At 35.0% G+C, this 14,719-nt stretch overlaps 1 protein-coding gene across 6 annotated transcripts in view; it reads left to right on the plus strand.

Annotated features, from left to right (window-relative positions):
- The window catches only part of CABCOCO1 (ciliary associated calcium binding coiled-coil 1), a 110,910-nt gene that overhangs the window by 9,056 nt on the left and 87,135 nt on the right, over nt 1-14,719 (plus strand). For 3 of the 6 annotated variants that reach the window (XM_031936242.1, XM_023204789.3, XM_031936243.1), the window contains exons 2-4: nt 537-640; nt 8,502-8,671; nt 13,959-14,103. In XM_031936242.1, coding sequence (XP_031792102.1) covers nt 8,602-8,671; nt 13,959-14,103 — 215 coding nt within the window. In that variant the 5' untranslated portion in view covers nt 537-640; nt 8,502-8,601. The remainder of the gene's footprint in view (nt 1-536; nt 641-8,501; nt 8,672-13,958; nt 14,104-14,719) is intronic. The other 3 variants (XM_031936241.1, XM_031936244.1, XM_023204790.1) reach the window with 1 other exon arrangement.

Genomic DNA, 14,719 nt, shown 5'->3' on the forward strand with positions numbered 1-14,719 from the left:
GCTGGTTCATTCACATGGGGCATTGGCCACACCCAACCCTCCAAAGCCTATTCCTGGAACACCTCTCTGTAGAGTTTCCTTGTCTTTTGCCTATACTTGTCCTTTCTTTTAGACTGAATGCTGCATTTATTATGGCTTACTTGTGTTCTTTTCTTCTTTTAACATCATCCTAGGCTTGTTCCTCTCACTAGATGTTAAGCTTCTTGAGGTTAGCACATCTTTCTTGTTTGTATTTGCCTCCTCATAAGCCCTAGATTCAATGAGGAATGTGCAGATAATAAATATTTGTTGAATTGGAAACCATCGCCCAGTTGTACATATGCCCCAAAGACAGATTGACTGTTAGCCATTTGACTTTTCAGGTAAAAGGTACCATTGCATAATATGGAAAAGAAAAAATGTCATCTCGAAGGTTGTTGTTTTTAAATGTTTGTCCTGACAGCAACTAGACCATAAGAAGAACCAATTTTGATATTATTGGGTTTAATATATGAATGTACGATTGCAATAACTCACTCTGCATTGTGTTTTGGTAGAGAGACACTGAATTCCAGGAGCATGAAAAGATTCTGTCTCCGGATTTTCTTTCAGTTGCCCAAATCACTGATTTGTTAACGGAGGACATCGATGGGGTTCAAGAGTAAGCACTTCACTGTTACAATCACATGTAGAAGAACAGTTTGAGTTTTGCATCTGTAAACCATTGTGATTACGTATTTAAGATTTCTTCAAAATGTTTATTACGATATTATGCGCTGAAATATATCTGGACTCCGAAACACAAAAATTCTCAAATAACTGACTTTTTGCACTACTCAACAGTCTCCTTTATAACGAAAATGTATTGCAGACCAGCTTACTAATACTTACCAAGAGCAGAGGTTTGTTGATAAAAGCAAGCTCTAGCATATGCCATCTTCTTTTCTCTTTCATTCATAAAACTGTCAGTATGCACATTAACTTAAAGGATGTTCTCCCTCGTTGTAAGAAAAGTAAGTTGTGTTTTCTGTAATGATAATGGCCAATACACTTTATTTTTTTGGAAATCTTGTGTATTTGCCATCCGCCTGTGATTTTCATCAGAAATAATGCTATACTAAGTACTCTGATTGAGTACATGTTGCTTAAAAATGTGAATACGATGGAATTTATAGGCAGTAATTCCAATATATGTACATCTCACTCTTTAGGTCATTTATTTCTATAGTAGATCATCTATTTAGAACTTTTGTCAGATATATCCAACAACATAATATCCTAAAAGGTATTTTTCGTAATCACCCATTTAAAAAATGATCCTAATTTAGAATGGAAGCCTAATTGGCCATCACGTGTGGAGAGTGAGGATGATGTCATGCACTAGCATCCTGGTGTCAGGTCTCTGCAGGCCAGTCCTTGGGACACAAGCAGGGTGTCGTGGACCATAACAGACAAATAGAAAATGACTCTGTCAGTGGTTATCACTGACAAATCTTACAAATGTTATAGCATAAAGATGACTCGCTACTGAGAAGGGAATATGACAAATGTCCTGGCTGGAAGAAAAATCCGAGAAGGGAAGGTTTATCAAGAACGGGTGAATAATACTGACAGGGCTCTTCCCGAACTCTCAGCTCCAGCGCTAGCAACCTCTGCTGGAAATTGATGATCTGTGATCAGCCATACCACTTACTATCTGCATCTCTACAAGCATGAGTGAATTTAAAATTTCACAGATTTTTAAGCAAGTATCTCCTGATGATTTTACCATTTTTATAGAAATTAAGGTTTGTTAGGAATTCTGATTCTTAATGTAAGAATTGATTCATGATACCACTGATCATGTCTTTACATAAAATGTTATATTACTTTTCCAGGTAACCCCAAATGTTATTGATCATTGCAATACAAAACAATAGGTATTTGATACTAGGCAAAATAGCACAATGCAAATGGCACACATTTTATACAGTTCATAATGTATTTATATTAAATTTCAAGTAAAAGATATTATATTAAATACAATTAATATTAAATAAAAGATATTGCAAATAAGTGCTTTTTAGAATTATTTCTTCCCACGTTGTAAATTTTGCTATGTATCATACTTTGTGTGATGATTTTTTTTAATTATAGGCTCTCTTTGTTGTTAAATATCTAAATTCTGAACATATTTTTAATCTTTAGGGGGTAAGGCCTAGGATACAGTAAATGATACAGAAGGTGTTGCAGAAGTTAGCAGTGTAACAACAGCCAGGTTCAATAGCAGGTTGACCTTTTTAGACTGTCTCATTAATGCAGAAATCACCTGAAGTGACCTCAAATTTTAAGACATCATCTTTGGATAAATAACATCAGTATTATGTTAGGAGCCATTTCTTTGTAAAACAATTTTCTTGAGATTTTTTACATGATTTTTGTCATAGTAATCCTGAAATATTTGCAATCTGTCACTCACTTTCAATTTAAAATAGCATTATTATAAATGGGGGTTATATGCTTTTCAAAATGACAGAAATATAGTTTAAATATCCTATCACCAAGTGACAGAAGTATATGAAAATCATGGAGTCTACAAAATTATAAGCCTATTTAAATAAGTTAGAAGAAATCAGCACATTTCCCTACATCTTAAAATTAAAAATTGCTCTCCATGAAAGCAACCAACCAAATGAAACATTAAAGTATCATTAAAACATATTTCTGAAATTCACTGTAAGCAGTTAAATGTCTGGGTACATCTCTCATGATCCCTTAGCTGCTATCCATCATAAATATTTTAATATAACCTTGACTTTATTTATAGATCCAACTCAATCTTTTTTAAAAAAGAATAAGGACTAAAATGAAAGTAACTATATAAACACAAAAATAACACTGAGACATCTTTAATAACCTTTCGATAACTAGGCCTCCATGAGCTATTTAGCTCTTGCCTTGAGGCTTATTTCTGCATGTCATATTTAAGAATCAAAATGCACCCCATTGTCAAGAACATGCAAGAAGAATGTAATATTTTTACCCAAATTCTCAGTGAGACAAAATAGATAGGTAATCACCTATCATCACTATGCCAAACTTCCCAAAACAGTGAATCATCTTTCTCTTTCCCTACATTCTCTCATGTTACAGCTGTAGCCATCTCTCCCGTCTCCCCTGTTCCAGCTCCCCTTATTCCCAGAGAAAAAGTTTACATATTTGCCAGTAAAATACTGGAAACTGTGCATTCAAACCGTAGCAGTATCTTGCTCCAAATGCCTCCCTACATAATCTTTGGAGTGAAATGACTGAGCAAAGAATGGAAATGATAAATCCCTAGCCCTGTGGTTCAAGTTAAAAGGGAAGAGACAAATGGTATTAGGGAAAGTGGTGGAGAGAGTGTCGGGGACAGCAAAAGTGAAAAAGGTCAAAGAGATTTCACCAAAATATTCTTTGGCAAGTAGTTACTGTCATTCAAACACTGCGAAACATTGAAAAGTAAAAATAAAAAGCAAAGAACATATGCAAATATTCAGGGCAAATACTTAATTAAAAATACATAGTGTGCAGATGGCAGATGATGAGGACACTTAGAAGAAAAACTAACTGCTAGAAACAGAAGAAAATGTTAGGTTGAAGCTAATAATTAAAGAGGGCATCAGCTTCACAAAACAAGAGACCAAAAACTAAAAAACATGGTAAAATATATAGAGAAGTAGCTTTTAGAACTAAGGCAAGAAACTAAGGCTAAGAGTAAAACCAATGTAGAACTTACCTTGCTGAAAATCAAGTCAGTAACATGGAAGACAAATTTAAGAAAACTTACATAAAGTGTAGATTAAAGCAATTATTTGAAGAAGCTAGAATATACATTCAACATAGTCAATCAGAAAAAAATAAGCTACACTTCATAAAAGCTTTGATTTTAATATTTTAGTAGAATAAAACTTCATGTATTGCCTTTTTGTGGGATAAATTTAAAGCAAGTCACCTAAAGAGGAAAATAACAGGCCTCAGACTTTTCCTTAGCAAAGTTAGTCTGCAAAAATCAGTGGTGCAACAAGTCACCAAAATTTAGGAAGTCAAAAGAGTATGATTGCAAAATAAAATACGAATTTTGTCTGATGTTTAGTTATAGGGGCAACAAGACATTGCAATATTTAGAACAACTCAGAAAATACAGTATTCCTGTGGTGTTATTGAAAAATTTACTTCATAACCCAGCTGAAAGATAAATTTTGAATATTAAACAACGAAACTGCCAATGAGAAATTGTGATATAAGAAGCCTGGTAGTAAGTATGGGTCATTTAAAATTAAAATTAAATCCAATATGATAATAATAGATTGAAATAGTTATTCTAGAACTTGTCAACAAAAATAGGAAAGCACATGAGAAAAAAGGTAATTGAATTTCCTTTTCTCACCAAAATAAAACTGAATTGAAGCAGATGACCCCTATTTACAGTAATGCTATTTTAAATTGAAAGTGAGTGATTGCAAATACTTCAAGATTAGTGTTACAAAAATCATAAAATCACAAGAAAATTGCTTTAAGAAATGGCTCATAACAAAATGCTTTTAAAAACTTGTATCATAAATCTAAAGGGTTAATATCTCTAAGTATGCAAAAAACTTTTATAAACTTATAAGAAAAAGTAACCAATAGAGGACATTAAAAAGAAATCTAATCTAGTAAATAAGCAAAGAAATACATAAGATTGTAATCTTTGGCAGGGCGTGGTGGCTTACGCCTGTAATCCCAGCACTTTGGGAGGCCTAGGAGGGCAGATCACGAGGTCAGGAGATCGAGACCATCCTGGCTAACATGGTGAAACCCCATCTCTACTAAAGATACCAAAAAAATCAGCTGGGCATGGTGGCAGGTGCCTGTACTCCCAGCTACTCAGGAGGCTGAAGCTAGAGAATGGCATGAACCCGGGAGGCAGAGTTTGCAGTGAGCCGAGATCGTGCCACTGCACTCTGGCCTGGGTGAGAGTGAGATTCCGTCTCCAAAAAAAAAAAAAAAAAAAAAAACAGAAAAAAGTAATGTTTTCTATTAGATTAGTAGATAATGGACAAAATCCAAACTAGATTGGAGTATAGAGAAGTGGACTTTTCTGTGTGGTCTTGATGAAAGACCTATTTGGCATTACCTGTCTGGAGGGAAGGTTAGCAGCATATTTCACCATGGCCAATATAATCCAGCAGTCCCAATTTTAGGAATTGATTGCAAAAGATAATTGGAGTTTTGGAAATATCTTAATTGATCATTTCTCTTTACTTTAGATTCTTAACCAATGGAGGACATCAAAGCCAATTTGAGAATACATATTTCTGATCTATTATTAATTGTATTTAGACCTCTCTCCTACTGATAAGACTTAAGAATGTATGAAGGCTTCCTACTTCTCCTTCCTTACTGAATACTAACCCTTTTATGTTCATTACAATTTTTTTCCCCATCTGCAGCTTGTCTTTTCAATGTAGTTAGATTGTCTCTGGTTCTCCAGAAGTGTTTCGTTTGTTTAACAAGGACCAACTTATTAGTATTTTTCTTTATGATTTGTAATTTTTGGTGTCACTTTTAAGAAATTTTGGCCTATCCAAATGTCAGAAATTTTTTTTTATTAAAAGTTTGTAATTTTTGCTATTGCCATTTAAATCTTTAACCTACCTGGATTTTATTTTAATGTATTGTATGGGATGGTATTTTATTTTATTTTCCATTTGGATAACCAATTCTCTCAGCACCATCTTTGAAGAATGTATACTTCCTCTACTGATTTGAAATAATACCTCTGCCATATACCAAGCTCCCACATGTATTGGGTCTGTTTCTGGACTTTCTACATACTCCACTGGCCTACTTATTTATCTCATAACAATACCACAAGTTTTCACTACTGTGGACGTTTTCATACTGACTTTCACTTAAGAGTAAATGATACTGTACATTAAACATTGAGAAATAAACCTTGCCAAGTAATGTCCAGTGCAAATTAAAGATCCCTGGCTAATAGACTAAAACCCTACCACCACCATCATACCATCATCAGGATGTCTATATCTGCCATTTGAGTTGAATGCCTGAAAAAATGTATCAAAGTGCATAGTGACATGCAATATAAAAAACTGACCTTATTGATCTAAAAATTAAAAATATACAGTGTTCACATATATACATATATGTACATATATATGACATAACAGGAAATTCACAGATAGATTAACTTCTAAGTTAATTGAGTGAAGGTCTAAATAGTATCATCGAGAAATGAGGCTTAATCTTAGAACCCATTTTTCGTAGGGTTATGAGATAACTGGCAGTAGCAACTAAAGCCACTTACTTGCTCTTTTTTATTTTTATTCAACAGAAAAAAACTTCATCCTCTGTTATGAATTATTTAGAATAATTTAGGAGTGTGCCCATCATAGGATAATAATTATTATTGAGACATGCCAAATACGAAATGGCATTAAGGCAAGGGGTGAAATTACCATGATTAGCTTAGAATAATCAGAACTCGCTTTTGGGTTTGAGGTCTACCCTGATACCACTGTAGATGAAATGGATGTTGAAGAAATAGACCCATATCGACATCAGCTTTATTTGTTCCCAAACTTGTTTAATCTTGCTGTATTTATTAATCTGATTATATCATTTATTTTGATGTTAAGAATAATAAGGACTTCCATTTTTGAAGACGGCAGTAAAAAGTTGTCACACACATATTACCCCTCTCAAAATCACATAAAAACAACAAGGAAATACCACCTTCATCTTTGTCAAACCCAAGAGGATGCTAATGGTTCGAACCACAAAATATAAAGATGATGGCTACTGTCATTATAGATCAACCAGAAGTGCAGGAGAAAATATAAGGAAGGATGCTCATAGTCACAGAGCTTAGAATGAGCTAATATCTATATCTATATCTATATCTATATCTATATCTATATCTATATCTATCTACCTATCTATCTACTAATTTCCCAGGAGGAGAAACCCTAAAGTACTATTCCAGGAACGCTTGTCTGCAATAGCAGGACCAGGGTGTGCAGGCTTGGAGCAGATTCTGTAGCACAGGAAATTGACTGTTTATATGATAATAAAGAGAGCCTATCCATTATTTTCTTTCTTTTTCCTTACCAATTAAAAAAAAATAACAAATGCTAGAATAATTGACACAAAATTACTTCATACAGAAAATGCCTACTAGTTTGTAACTTGGCCAGGTCTCCACCTCCAGTGTACTTCCCAAAAGTAGGTATTCAAGGACAAAAACTCACTTCATCCAAAGATAAGGTGTAAACAAAGAATATGCATTCCAGGACACTGCAAGAAAAAATAGAAGAGGAACAGGAAAGAGAAATAGCAAATCAAACACACCAGAAAGATACAACCATGAGCAGTCAAAAAATATAATCAACTATTTTATCATGAATTTTAAAACATATGAAGCAATTACAAAAGGCATACAATAGAGATATAGAAGCTCAAGGAAGAGATAAAGAAATAAAAAATTATAAAACTTGTTTTTAAGAAAGAGTAGAAAAGGAAAGATCTTGCAGAATTTGGGGGGAAATTTAGAGCCACCCACAGAAGAAATAACACTGCTAAAAACACACTAAGACACATAGAAGACAGTAATGAGAAAAGTATCCAAAATGAAAACAAAGTAGACTTGAAAAATTTTGAAGATTGAGGAGAAAATTGTAACTCTAGAAAAAATGACTAAAATATACATAATTGGAATTCTTTTTAAAATATAGCAGAATGAACTGGGTGCAGTGGTTTACGCCTGTAATCCCAGCACTTTGAAAGGCTAAGGTGGGCAGATCACTTGAGATCAGGAGTTCGAGACCAGCCTTGCCAACATGGTGAAACCCTGTCTCTACTAAAAATACAAAAAAATTAGTCAGGCGCAGTGGTGGGCGCCTGTAATTCCAGTTACTCTGGAGGCTGAGGCAGGAGAATCGCTTGGATTGCAGAGGCAGCAGTTGCAGTGAGCCAGGATCACACAACTGTATTCAGCCTGACTGATGGAGCAAGGCCCTGCCTTAAAAAAAAAAAAAAAAAAGTGTGTGTGTGTGTGTGTATGTACATATATGTGTATATATGCATATATATCATAATATTTAACAATTTAGTTCCAGAACATTTTCAGAAATAAAAGAAACTTAATTTTATAAATGAAAAAAGACGTTGAATTTCAGAGAAAAAAATACTAGTAAAATTGCTATACATACACAAGGAAGAAAGAAAGGGAAGGGGGAAGAATGAGGAGAACCAGAAAATAAAGAGGAAGGGGAGGCAGGAGACCAAAAATAGAGTTTGCTCCCCACTCCTCATTCTGTCTCTCTCTCTTTCTTTTTTGAATGTCATTTTGGTTTTATGAAGTTTGATGTAACTGAATATTTTCAGATTATGGGCATTATAGAATTTTCATTAAAGAAAAAGACCTGTTTTCAAAACTTAGGAAAAGAAATGGTTCAACATCTAATCTGACTTAATGTGTGGATTTTTCTTTTATTTTACAGAAAACTGGGAACATTTTTGAATTTCAAAAACCTTGAAACTTGTCTAAAGGATGCCATTCTACTAGATTATTATGTATCTGGATTTTTGTGGGCTAGAGGAATGGATTTTTCTATTATTCAGTATTCAAAATTTATGACTTTACTAGCTATGTTACTTCAAAATCTTAAAAGTAAGTACCTTATTTTTCTTTTTTTAAGTAAAACAAATTCAGTTTACCATCTAAATTGAGGTTCTTAAGCAAAAGTTACGGATTTTATTGTAATTCCTTTAATGAAAAATACGGGTTTTTCCTGAGTATAGCAAATATATAGTTCATATCTCCATTGAGTTATAAAACCTCAAGTAATACTTAACAAAGGTTGCAGTTTTCTTAATAGTCAATTTGTCAAAGGTATGTTAATTTCATTTTAATGTTGTATCAGTGTCATCCACCCTCTAAATATCTGAGGACTCTGTGATATTCTTGTAACCTTTCCGTAAATTTAAAACTACACTGAAATTAAAGGTTTATCAGTAACGATTAGCTATCTCTAGAATAGAATACCAGGCAGCTATAAAAAGGAAAAAATGAAGAAGCTTTCTGTGTACTGTATGGGAAGCAATATGTAGTTATTAAGTAAAGCAAGGTGCAGAACTACATGCTTTCATTTATAAAAGAGGCAAAAATAAGAATCTATCCATATTTTTATTTGTGTGTACACAAAGAAATGCTGGAAGATACAGAAAAAAACTAATAATAGATATTCCCTGGGGTGAATGGTAGTAAGAACCGGGCATGTGAGCAACAGATATTGGAGGAAGTCTTTTCACAAGATTTCTTCGTATGTATTTTTGAAATACGAATACATCACTTATACAAAAATTAAATTTTAAAAGAGAATATGTAACATGAACAGTCCTAAGTTTTGGCAACTTCTGAGCTGAGTATTCATACACTAGAAATAGAATAAAGGAAAGTAAAAATTCTCATGGACCTCACATCCCAAATTTGAGAAGATATTTCTTTTTTAACCTTTTCCCGTAACTTGTAACTGACTCAATAACATTTTTTGCTAGATGAAACTTTATATTGTTGATATTACTGTAAAAATGAATTTCTAAAACCTGAGCAGGATCCCTCCAGCTCCTCATAAACCATGAGAAAGAAAGTATATATGTAGAACCTAACCAGAAAAAAAGCAAGGAATCTAGTTTTTCCTTCTGGCAGAAAAAAAAAAAAAAAATCCCTCCACACTTTTAAACTGAACAAAGTGATAGTTATCATTAGGAAAGAATGTAATTTTAGCCAAATGTGCCAAGGAAAAAGGTAAAGTATGTTTACACTTCAACTAGGTAGCACTAGAGTCCTGAGCACATAGCCACCACTCCCATTCAGCAACGTCATAATAGAAAAAGCCCAAAAGAGCACACTCTGGCCCTCTGGCAGGGGTGCACTCTGTCCAGTGTGGGAATTCCATTTCGTGCTAGCTCAGTCTGTGATCGATCCTTGTCTCAAACTTGAGCTGCATATCTACCAGGCATTCTACAGTCAACCCATCTGGAATCAAATTGGATCAAGCTAAAAAATATGGAACACAGAATTTGGAGACTTGTCTTAATGGTATATATTGTGAGGTCTAGTTTTTCTAGGACCTGACTGAACATTAGCTGTAGAGCAAGTTTATCCAACCCATGGCCTGCAAGCTGCATGTGGCCCAGGACGGCTTTGAATGCGGCCCAACACACGTTCGTAAAGTGACTTAAAACATTATGGCATTTTCCTTGCAATTTTTTTTTAAGCTCATCAGCTATTGTTAGTGCTAATGCATTTTATGTGTGGCCCAGGGCGATTCTTCTTCTTCCAATGTGGCCCAGGGAACCTAAAAGATTCGACGTTCCCGCTGTAAAGTATTGGATAGACTGGATATTGGGCCTTCAGCCAGGTCCATAGGCCTAGATGGACTCCCCTCTGTATGATGTGAATGTTTGCAAGTAACCGTAGAATATTTTTTAGTTCTTATGATGCTAAATTGGTTTTCCCCTCAATAGGAACGGCAAATTCAGGTAACATTTATGTAGATTAACTTGTGCCAGTCACAGTGCCAATTGCTTTAAAAATATTGTCTTATTTAATTCACATGCCACCTTATGAGAGAAACTGGTAAGAGTCAGAGGGGTTCAGTGACTCCTTAAGGTCACACAGGGTCTACACTAGCAAGTGAGAGCCCATCCTCTTGAATACTACATCACATGTGCTGGCTTTGGGCTAAATCTAGAAAGCACTATACACATGTAATAGTACCAGGAGTTCCAGATGAACTTTTTTTGTTGAGACGGAATCTAGCTCTGTCACCTGGCCAGGCTGGAGTGCAGTGGCATGATCTTTGCTGGCTGCAACCTCTGCCTCCTGGGTTCAAGCAATTCTCCTACCTCAGCCTCCCAAGTAGCTGGGATTACAGGCACGTGCTACCATGCTCAGCTAATTTTTGTATTTTTAGTAGAGACAGGGTTTCACCATGTTGGCCTGGCTGGTCTCGAACTCCTGAGCTCAGGTGATCTGCCCACTTTGGCCTCCCAAAGTGCTAGGATTACAGGCGTTAGCCACTGTGACTGGCCATGAATTTCTTTTTAATCCTCACAATGGCACTATAATTTTGAAAATAGGTATTGCAGTATTCTCATTTTACATAGAAAGGAAATGAGGCCAGGTGTAGTGACTCATGCCTGTAATCCCAGCACTTTAGGAGGCCAAGGCAAGAGAAGCATTTGAGGCCAGGAGTCCAAGACCAGCCTGGGCAACATAGAGAAACCCCATATCTAAAAAAAGACTGAAAAATTAACCAGGTATGGTAGCCCACATCTGTGGTCTCAGCTACTTGGGATGCTGAAGTGGGAGAATCGCTTGAGCTCAGGAGGCTGAGGCTGCAGTGACCCATGATTGCATCATTGCATTCCAGCCTGGGCAACACAGCAAGACCCTGTCTCCAAAAATAAATAAATAAATAAAAAGAGACTCAGGTCACCTAACTACTAACAGTAAAACTCAGTTATGAGGTATCATCCTACATTTTCCAATTAATTTTAAGTCTGGTATATTCTTTCATTACTCTAAATTTTCAAGAATACATTTTGTTTCTAGAAGCTTTTGCTATTTGAGTGGTTTAATCTTTTATATTTTAATCACATCACTAAATGTGATTTTTAAAAGAGCAAATATTTCAGTTCAATAAATGAAATTATAACTTCCCTAATTTTTAAAGCAATTATCTACAGAAAGACATTAGACATAGAAAAACAGCTTTAAAGATTCAACTATTTTCAGAAGGAAATAGTCATATAAATGTATTTTTGTTTGATAAGTATAATTTCATCTAGAATTATAATCAATTATCTAAGAATTTCTCTTTTCTCTGCATCTCTAATTAATATCATTTTATTAATAAAATGATTCAGATTTTCCATTCATTTATGAATTGCTTTTATCCAACAGATTTTTCATTTCTGAAGATACTTACACTATTATCAAAAGAAGTTTATCATGGAGAGAGAAATGTACAATAATAATTGAATTCCACTTAGAATGATATAGGAAAACCTAGTTATCCAGAAATAATTCACTGTATCTGACATACATAAAAGATGATCTGGAGGGAGGCAATGGGAAATGAACCAACTGTAATTCATTAAACCAGATCTTAATTGTTGTATATAGGTTTTATGCTTCTTTCTAATTCCCGTAAGTAGAAAAGAAGCTATACTAAACAAATTACAAGTTCATGTTTATAGTGTCTTCCTAACATTTTAAATTACTTTCCTTTCACCTTATTAGGAATTTTGGTATTTAGGGTAGAGCACTTACACCCCAGTGGGAAAGAGCAGCTGTGTAATCCAGAAATACCTGGTCCAGCAATCAGCCTATGTTCTTGTAACTTCTTTTAATCTCCACCTCCTCCCTTCCAAATCAACTCCATTACAACAAGTGTAATGTTGACTGATGACTTCAGAGAGAGAGACAGAGATTTGGTTGGTGGGGTCCACACCGAGCAGCACAATTCCCCCAGATCCCACGTTCAGGCTCCCGGCTGACATTCACCTCCCCCAAGCGGCCAGTTCAGCCTGGCTTTAGTGTCTTTCTACTCTCCACCTCCAGCATCCTCGGTTTTATGTCCACATACCCATCACTTTTCCGCAAACATAGGACAATCTGGCCAGTCCACTTACCTGACTCCATCTTCCAGGGGAAGGGTGGATAGTGTGTGTGTGGGTTGTAAATAATATTTTATCTGTCACAAGTAACACTGAGCATAACGGAACCAAACGAGAAAAGAAAATGGAAATTTATGTTTTTATTACAGACACTTTAAAAGTTAAGTCTAAGGTGTTCTTTTTCAACTGGACAAATGCCACAGAAGACAGTTTCTGGTGTTTGTTTCCGTTGGTGTGTAGCTGTGAGAGAATAGACGAGAATCAATGAGCTGTTTACTTCTGGTAGTGGTGGCCAGGTTGTGTCACTCTATGCATTTTCATCCGGCTCTCACCAGCACCACGGGGCAGACATTTGAGAAACAGCTTACGTGAGTTATAAGTCTGTGACTGTGGAAAAGAAAAAAAAAACTTGATGTTTTACATAAAAATCCATATTTCTGACTTCCATTGAAAATCTTCAGACCCAGATTTACACATGGAAACAATTGGCTAAAGCCTGGTGTTGATTGACTCCATTCATTTACATTTTCAGCTCTAAGTTCAGTTCTGCTGTCTAGTAACTGAACCTCCCATCTAAGTCTTCCATTCCTCACCAGCTGTCAAACATCTTTTTTTTGCAGTTTTCATGCTTTTATTCTAAGATTGTAGAAAAAAGAAAAACCAAACCCTTTTCATTTTAAAGAAAGATTTTAAAGTACATTGTGAACTTTTTTCTTTTTTTAATCCTAAAATGGAAACATAAACTCTACAGACAATTTTGTAGCATTATAGTAATTTACAAATGTTTGGGCGGGGTCAGCTGCTATTCCTGAGACAGAGTCTCACTCTGTCACCCATGCTGGAGTGCTGTGGCACCATCCCAGTTCACTGCAACCTCTGCCGCCCAGGTTCAAGCCATCCTCCCACCTCAGCTCCCCAAGTAGCTGGGACCACAGGCATGTGCCACCGTGCCTGGCTAATTTTTGAATTTTTTTGAAGAGACAGGGTTTCGCCACGTTGCCCTGGCTGGACTCTAACTCATGGGCTCAAGTGATCCACCCACCTTGGCCTCCCAAAGTGCTGGGATTACAGACTTGAGCCACCATGTCCAGCCAGCTGCTATTCTTTTGCATAAAATGTATTAATTTATTAAGAAGAAACAAGAGTTTTACCATTTATCCTCACAAATACTTAACAAAGTAAATTTTGGCACATTGAAAACATCTTAGATTATCTTATTCTGTAAACATCTATCAAATTAATATTTAAGATTTCTCTGGATTTTATTTCAGCACTACATATGTCCTTAGAGGACAGCATAAAATGGCTTGGAGAAGTTATGGCTGAAATAGGACCAACACATTCGCAAAAAAGTGAGGACTGGAATATCTTTGATGTAAAACAAGCCAATGCTATCATTGATTACTTAAAAATCAGGTATGGATTATTTTCAGTAACATTTATTTTTCATTTCATATCTTCTGGAAAATGGCTGTTAAGTAAAAAGTAATTCAGTTTTTGGCAAATTCAGATATTTACAGAATTTATGCTGTAATTAGCCCAACCAATAATTAGGTAATTAAATCTTCTTTAAATTAGGTGTTCAAATCTTTCATCTAATAACTTAAAGTCAGAACAATGAACAGTTTGGCTAACTTTGCATTCCCAGAAAAAAAGGTTTGTGTGTGATAAATATAATTTCATCTAGAATTAAAATAAATTAAGACTTTCATTTTTCTTTGCGTCTCTAATTAATACTTATTAATAGGATGATTCAGATTAATCAGATGCAATTACAATAGACTCTATATTTTAGGTAGTTGATCTTTCCAACTACCTGATTCTACATTTTGAAGAGCAACATTCATTGCTATTTAAATATTTATTTTGAATGCTTTATATTAGAAATTGAAGAGATTTATGAATATACTTCCTCAAATTTATTACATCCCCTGAAATATCTTGTAATATTGACCAATTAAACTCATTAAGTCTTTCTTACTGCTTAGAAAATGATGGAAGGAAAGTATTTTTATTACAGTGATTCTTCATT

Source organism: Piliocolobus tephrosceles, chromosome 9 (assembly GCF_002776525.5).
Source record: "Piliocolobus tephrosceles isolate RC106 chromosome 9, ASM277652v3, whole genome shotgun sequence".
NCBI classification, from domain to species: Eukaryota; Metazoa; Chordata; class Mammalia; order Primates; family Cercopithecidae; genus Piliocolobus; species Piliocolobus tephrosceles.